The 7,917-nt window shown below is 43.3% G+C and overlaps 1 protein-coding gene across 2 annotated transcripts; it reads right to left on the reverse strand.

Moving 5' to 3' along the window:
* Positions 1-205: 205 nt before the first annotated feature.
* On the reverse strand, positions 206-7,255 carry LOC128138913 (E3 ubiquitin-protein ligase RNF4-like). Of its 2 annotated transcripts, XM_052780640.1 has the most exons (7): positions 6,734-7,202; positions 6,136-6,256; positions 5,096-5,175; positions 2,714-2,723; positions 2,142-2,244; positions 1,315-1,363; positions 206-967 (listed from the first exon to the last, which is right to left on the reverse strand). In XM_052780640.1, exons 1-7 carry the CDS (start codon positions 6,740-6,742, stop codon positions 818-820), a joined length of 522 nt encoding a protein of 173 aa, XP_052636600.1. In that variant the 5' UTR covers positions 6,743-7,202; the 3' UTR covers positions 206-817. The 2 variants fall into 2 exon arrangements, 1 of the variants encoding a protein (XP_052636600.1); XR_008234182.1 differs by lacking the exons at positions 206-967; positions 1,315-1,363 and having other exon boundaries at positions 1,938-4,763; positions 5,096-6,256; positions 6,734-7,255.
* Positions 7,256-7,917: the final 662 nt, after the last annotated feature.

The raw sequence follows: 7,917 nt of genomic DNA on the forward strand, positions 1-7,917 counted from the left end.
CATATTTATCCCTTCTCCTCTCCAAAAGTGTGATCTAGAGTAAGACCCCAAGTGAAAACACCTTTCTGCAATTGCTGCCTTCTTTGTCCCACCAAAGCATCAAATCTGACTGCAGATCAGAGGGTAGTTCTGATGGATCTGGAATTTCAGCAGAAGCAGACCAAGGGTTTAAATGAAGCAGCAAGGACTAACCCATCACAACAGTACATGTGTCTGCACAGTTTTCTGCTTAAAACACCTGATTGCTGGTTAACAGCAGGTTACTTTATTGCATGACCTTGGCTGTCAATTTAATATGGATTTATGATAAAACGAGCCATCGTTACAACTTATTCCACTTGGGCAAAGATGGTATGGCAGAAAGCAATGTAGTCATGAGCTTCTCACAGGATAAAAACAAAAGTGTAATGAAATGGCAAATTGGTCATCTGTGTTTTGAAAGGTAACTATTCCATACCTGTATGCGACAGTGGGAATAATTTAAAGAGTAAGAAATAACAAAATATTCAGACCCCTCTTATTTAAGCATTAAAAAAAGTAGAAGGAAATGGATTAGCTGCTTCCTTTCTGATACAGGCTGCTGGTCTACTTTAGAGACAGTCACAAATTTAACATTATAACCAGGGACCTAACAAGAAGCAGCTTGGACCATAAAAAAAAGCTGTCTATATACATACAAGTTATTCTCCAAAACCCAAAAAGAATCAGTTTTATTTGGATGTGTGGACAACCTGCTGCTCTTTAAATCTTCAGAGCACTGAAAACACGACATTTTCCCCCAAAATCCTGTTGAGTCTGTCCTGAGAAAGAGAAGGACTCATATATAAATGGGATGATACTGTCTGTGAGTGAGTTTCTTCCTGCAGGTTGGGCAAGAGTTGGCGTTCCTAAGGGAATCACGGAGGCACTGGCTGCAGAAGACATGGCCGCATTTAGTTGACACAATCAGTCGTCCGCTTTGCACAATCTGGAAGAAAAGAAGCCACAACAGGTATTTGGGGTAAAGAATTCAGCTTTGCTGGTCTACTGGCACCAGGCTAATCGGACTTGGAGTATCTGGAAACGCTACGCGACTACTTGAATAACAAGGAACCCAAAGATCTTCCAGTGCCATCTTGGAAAGTGTTTCGCCCTCTACGTACACCACTAAGAAATGACTTTGGGTTACAAGCTAGTTTCACCGGCAAACCAAGGCCTGTACTTCAAGCCAGCTGTCTGTAGCCTCCCACATAACCCAACAGAGTTTCACAGCTCACCCTCTGCCCCGTTCTCCCTTCGACAAAAAAGAAACAATGACAACATGTGGATCCTTACCTCTGAGTAGCCATCCATGCAAATCGGACAGCTAACGGTACCAGACGGCCTTGCGGTAGAGAGAACAAAACCAGAAAGAACACGCATCCATTAATTTCACCGTGCACTGAGGGTTACCAATACATAAAACGTCATGTAACCATCCGACTGCACAGACCAGCCGTGATGCATTTCATCTGAAGATCCCTGCGTACCTTTACCTCTCTCAAGCTGTTGCATTTATTAAGCAGTTAGGGTCTCCCTTACCTAAAGGAAACAGCGTCTAGGTTTTCATTAGGGGAGGATGCAGTCAGTCACCCTGCTCTGTTATTAGAAATAACAGCACTCTATAGCGCTGTGCAGTATATGTATGGCAGTCTTCCTCTTCCACAGGACATAAACAAGAGTTTTGTAACAAAAGCATCTAGCTGTCCTTTGGAAACTATTCATTCTAGAAGTGAAAGAGGTTCTCAGAAATTAAAACATCCCCTATTCTAATTTAGGGCAACATCCCAGCCCAGTGACATATGCATACCAGGAACTCCTTCCTTATAAAATGTGTGATTGTATGAAGCATATCGTCAGACTGTTTGGCTGTGTCTTTTATGTATTGCAAGCATTTCAGCGTATCTCAAGCCGTACTGTAAGATACATTAGATAAGGATTTCACAAACAACTGAACAAAAGTTTGTTTGGGGTTTTGGGGGGTTCTCTTCTAGAAATGCAATTCTATTTTAGGTCTGAAGTTTTTGCATAGTAATCAAAGAGAACCCAGAAGCTTGGAAGAAATCGGTTTCTACTGTATATCAAAAATTAGATTTTAGAAAGACACTTTATCTTTCACATACACATCATCGTCTCTGGGTTCATCTTCATCATCGCTAATCAGGACACAGATATGGAACCTTGGCTGGCCTCTTAGTCTGCGATCTCTCCTTTCTCGTTGATTCTCTGTAAGTTAAATTTGGTGAGTTAGCTAGATTATAAAGTATATAGCCCTGGAACTATCCTTGAAATGCGTGATTATAAACAGTCTGTAACTTTGCCTTTAGTTACTTCACTGCAATACAGGCTAAAAAAGCCTTTCAACATTTTCTTATTCAAAGCAGGTATTCCAGTGCTAATTAAAATTATCATCAACTTTGGGCTTACAGAAATTCTGAATTTGGAAAATAAGAAAACATATTTTGAGCAGCTTTGATCTATTCTATTTCAGATACTTTCTACAAGCTCCGACAGTGACCATCAAACACAGATTGGATCCGTTCTCCGAGACGCTGGCCAGCCAGATACTTTAGCACTGTGCTTTGTCTTTTGGTAAATGCAGTTTCAATCCATGCTGCCCAGGTTCTTTGGAAAAGACAAAAATAAAATTTAAGTTTAGGCCAATTACATTACAAATTGTAAAACGTCAACTTACCTTCAACAATCTTGCATCAACATATGTGGGAAGGGAGAGAAAAGAAAATACAATTAGACTTTGGCGTGCACCTCTAGCGTTACATACAAACACCAGACAAGCTAAGCAATTACAACGAAACAAGCTAAGAAGGGTGGGATATCACTCTCTTATTTTGATGAAGAATGTTCGAAGTAGTAGTAAATTAGCTGCTGCTCTGAAAATAAGGAAGGGGTTGCTTCTGGTTCTGCTCACACTGCTGCAAAGGGATAGAAATGGAGGCAGCCTACGAACCACCTGAACACCCTTCTCCCTGCTCCCCAGTTTCAGGACCCTAATGCGATTTAGGCTGGAGGACATTCTTTCCCTCTCCCTCCCCCAAACAGGCCAGTTCAGGTGTGATAGCCATTAACACTTCATATTAGATTAACAGCTGCTGGAGAAAAAAATCCCCAACCCAAACCCACTATTGTCTTTGCTGGAACTAGAGCTGGGGCAATGCGGACGATGTTGCAAAGTTTGAGGCCGTTCCCTTGCAAAGGGCTCAGGAACAATCCCAGCAGGAGATACTCCCGTGCTATTCCTGCCGCTTGTTTCAGGTTTGCACGGCAGCAGTGGCATCCCAGAACTGAGGTTATAAACTACACTGTGGACTGGATCGAATACTATTCCAGCTTTAAAAATAGCAGTAAAAAAAAGCAGGTTTTTTAAAGACTTCTTGGAGTAATAAACTTGTGGTTTAACCCCAGCCAGCAACTAAGCACCACACAGCCGCTCGCTCACTCACTCCCACTCAACCCAGTGGGATGGGGGAGAGAACGGGCGGAAAAAAAAAAAGTAAAACTCGTGGGATAAGAACAGTTGAATAGAACAGAAAGGAAGAAACTAGTAACGATAACACTAATAAAATGACAATAGCAATACTAAAAGGATTAGAATATACAGGTGACGCACAGTGCAATTGCTCACCACCCACCAACCGATGACCAGTTAGTTCCCAAGCAGCAATCCCTCCCAGCCCCACTCCCCCCAGTTTATATACTGGGCATGATGTCACATGGTATGGAATACCCCTTTGGCCAGCTGGGGTCAGCTGCCCTGGCTGTGTCCCCTCCCAACTTCTTGTGCCCCTCCAGCCTTCTCGCTGGCTGGGCATCAGAAGCTGAAAAATCCCTGACATTAGTCTAAACACTACTTAGCAACAACTGAAAACGTCAGTGTGTTATCAACATTCTTCTCACAGTGAACCCAAAACATAGCACTATACCAGCTACTAGAAAGAAAATTAACTCTATCCCAGCCAAAACCAGAACTAGTTTGTACCACGGCCAGCTACAGTTGCGCTTGGCATCTCTCCGACAGGAGTACCTTCAACTGACATTGCAGCTAAACACTTCATATTTCTGAAGTCACAGACTAACTGTTACCTCCTTTGCTTTTTATTTAAGTCATTCGCCTGTATCTTTGATACAGCTATCATAGCTTCAGCTTGAAAGTGCATCTCCTTATGTTACAGTAGCCATCACTGGTATGTATTCTCCCCAAGTTCTGGAGCAGCAAGCTATTTTAGATTACTCTGCCACTATCGGGAAGTGATACTCCTAGATGTTGACGCATTCATAGGCCCATTTGGGGTTGAACGGGAACTCTGTCTAAAGTGGCAAATCAAAGCCGCGTTTTAACCCTTTAAGTCAGGCTACTTACTGAGATGCCAGAAGACAAGCCCAGACGATGACTTTTTGAATACCTAAGGCCTCGGTAAACTATGACCCAAACCCAAACCTTGTAAGGATTAAGTTTTACTTCTGCATTCATGACATCCGCTGCCTTTTACTGTACGCGTCTTCAAATAGAGGTCAAATACGCATTTCAACAGAATTCTTCCATGCCTTAGCATTCGGCCTTCCAGATTCCTCAAGCTTCGTACTTCTCCGCAGGATTCTTCATCGACATTCACGACTGCGCCATGACGAGTATACCAGACTTCCTCTGATCCTTAGACTAACACTTAGTGAACGAGGGGTCTACATCCTTAGAGAATGTCATACTTGAAATGCGTTTATCACCACGTCTACGCAACGAAAAGGCATCGGATCACCTCTAGACTGCTTAAACTGGTTACAGTTTTTGTATAGACATTTAAGCAGCAATTCTTCAAGAAAAGTACCCATGCACATTCACAACAGTCTGGGAAAACAGGGCGGTATTGCAGTGCCCAAGAAGGGCTTTGCTAAGCTCCAGCTCCAGAGCAGCTTCTCTGTTGACCTGTAACGCATGGCTTTCATGCCATTGCAAGTCAACTTCAAACTTAAACCTTATCCTTGAAGTCAGATTCTATCAGGGAGCACAACACAAACCTAACGTGACCACAAGATTTAGATAAGTGCGCTATTCACTACTTACCACAACAGAATCATTGTGAGTTGGATCAACGACTACAGGATCAGAAGATTCACATGTGAGATCTACTACTTCCTCACCAGCTTAAAAACAGAACATTAGAGACAAGATCAGAGATGGAAGAGGAGTAAAATTGCCTGCCACTATATGTAAGAGGCTGAGGTATGATTCAACCTTGCCCTATCCCTCTCCTCTGCAGCAACATAGCCAACATTTCACTCAAGCTTTGCCCTCAGGAGTCCACACAGGGCATTACCACGCTGCCTTCTGCAAGCTGCAATGCAAGAGGAACAGCGGCTCAGCTCCTCATACAGTTCTGTTGTATGACAACAGCTTGCAGGAGGTACACAGCAACAGATTACTCACCTAACATTGGAGAACGTTTATCACACAGAATAAAACACATGTAGGATATAATAATTTTACAGCACCTTGCTGTAAATGTTCCTGTCTCATGTCTCTTCCAACCTTTCATAGTCAAATGCACAGCAAAAACTGGAAAAGACCTATAATTGCCTGGAGGCCAACAATTACTTCTAATCTTTCCTAGGATTTCAGGTGGCAATTTAAATCTCTATTTAGGAGGTCAAGGAGGCTTTTGAAGTTCCGGTACTTTTTCCAAAAAAGGACTGACCAAGTACTGCCTCTCCCTTGAGGGACAAGGCACAACTAACAACAAACTTCTCGTTATCTTCTTAAAACTTGGGAGTTCCCAAACTTAGTTTGCCACTGTCTCTAGCGGCAGCTGCAGTGACTCGCAGCTCGTCAGACTAGACACTCGCATGTTTGACCTGCACTCGAGTACCTTTCCCACACAACTCATGTATCACCAGTGCTGAATGTATCGCATCTCAGTAACAAACTACAACAGCTCTCAGTAGGCTTGTTGTTTACAAGTGCCATACTAGATGCTTTTTAAAAGAAGAGCTTTCCCTTCCTCCGCAGTAAAGGGCCTAGAAACAGGAAAAAAACCCACACGTTAAGTGGGACCCCAACCCTCCAGAAGCAATTTGTGTTCTTACCAAGTTGAAAAGAAAGCTTACCACTTTCTTCAAGTTCTGCTGGCTCTGCTTCTGAAGCCGTTCCTGTGGTTGAAGCCATCAACCTGTTTCGTTTCCGAGCTTGCCTAGAATTAACTGCTCTTCCACGGCGCTTTCGTTGAGTCTAAGGGAGAGCAAAGCCTTAGCACCTTCTTTAAGAGGAATATTAATGTGGCCCTCGCCTTTGCAGCACCGGCAAAAGCACACGGGGATACACAAAACCCTCCCCAGAAAGGCTGTCATATGCATCAAATGGTGGTATGGGTCACCCCTACACGAACGCATCACATCAAGGAATAAGACATCACCCCAGACCTCTCACCAGCTGGGTCACAAAGCAAAAACATATCGTGAGGGTTTGCAACTGAGAAGACTAGTTCACAATTATATCAGGTTTCTGCTCACATTGTAAGCATTTCTGAACTACTGCTAGCACCTAGAGAGATTAAAAGTCTTAAGTATCACAGAACATGAAGTTACATGAGGTTTTTATATGCTTATGTTCCAGCATGTTTACCACAAACTCTTAACAACATTTACAGAGGTACCATAAGCAACAGGTTTTAAGAATCAGGTTTGCATCAAGTAGTAAAATACTTACTGTGCTCATGGCGTTTCTTGATCTAAAACCACAGAAAGAGAGGTACAAGTACCAAAAAATTAATTGCAAGGAAGCTGCAAGTAGCAACTCCTTATATTCCTTTAGGTAGCACACTGCTAAAAGAGTCCAGATTTCTCAGGGTCTGAGAACGATGTTCTTCCAACCCTGTAAGAAAAGAAAAGAGATTAGCCCTGTGTAATGCTTGTTCTCTCAAATACACCCCCTCTCCAAGATTCCCATTCCTGAGTCACCAGTTTCTGTCCAAAGCTAGAGGAGAAGTCCCAGAGTTTGGTCATTGAGCCTCGGACACCTACAGCTGGGCCTGAAGCCCCAGTCATTCTTGCCCATCTCCTAAGCTAAACACCAGAATAAGCTTGTTAGTTAGCGGACTAGAAAAATATTAAGGAATCCCAATTCAGTTGAACTGAAAGCAACGGATGGACTCTCGAGGCAGTGTTTGTGTGGTACTGAACTCTTAAAGCTTGGTCATGGTAAAATTATCAGGTGTGCAACACACAGTGAGGAGCTGGGCAGAGGTGGTAGGAGGCCCCCAAACAAGGCAGATGACAACTAATTTTGAAAGAGAAAGCATTACAAATTAGCAGGGAAAGTATTTTCTTTAATAGAAGTGGTAAAGTGGTTATAAAGTCTAGGAAACAAGCCTGCAAGACAACTTGCATTTTACTGCACAAAAGACCAAAGGCCTTAACAGACAACTCAGTGTCCAATGACGGATCCTACAGAAATCTTTGTTCCAAATCCATCTTAAAAAACCCATCACCTCTTGACACACAGCTGCTCGTTGATCCAGGGGTCTGAAACCATCTAGAATTCCCTGCCCCCAAATGTTTTTAACAAGTCTGACAGCACAGAAGCCCTGGCAAGCCTTAAAACTAGTGAAGTAATGTAATCCAAAGATAAGTCTTACTAGAAGGCCTATCCCACTGCGGTCAAACAAAAGAAGGCGGCAAGGCAGAGATGCACTTGCTCCCGATACCGACCTCGCCCTACACTGCAAAGACCAGCACACAGCCCTTCAGAGAGAGGGCACAGCCAGGAATAGGCCAAAGATGCTCCCTGGGCTGTGACAAGGCAAACCTCGGCGGACACGTGGGAAGACAGGCACACGCAGCAACATCCACTGCTTTTTGCGACAAAGCCGCTTGACTGCTTGAGTCCTCTGT

This window comes from Harpia harpyja, chromosome 2 (assembly GCF_026419915.1).
Source record: "Harpia harpyja isolate bHarHar1 chromosome 2, bHarHar1 primary haplotype, whole genome shotgun sequence".
Lineage (NCBI taxonomy): Eukaryota > Metazoa > Chordata > Aves > Accipitriformes > Accipitridae > Harpia > Harpia harpyja.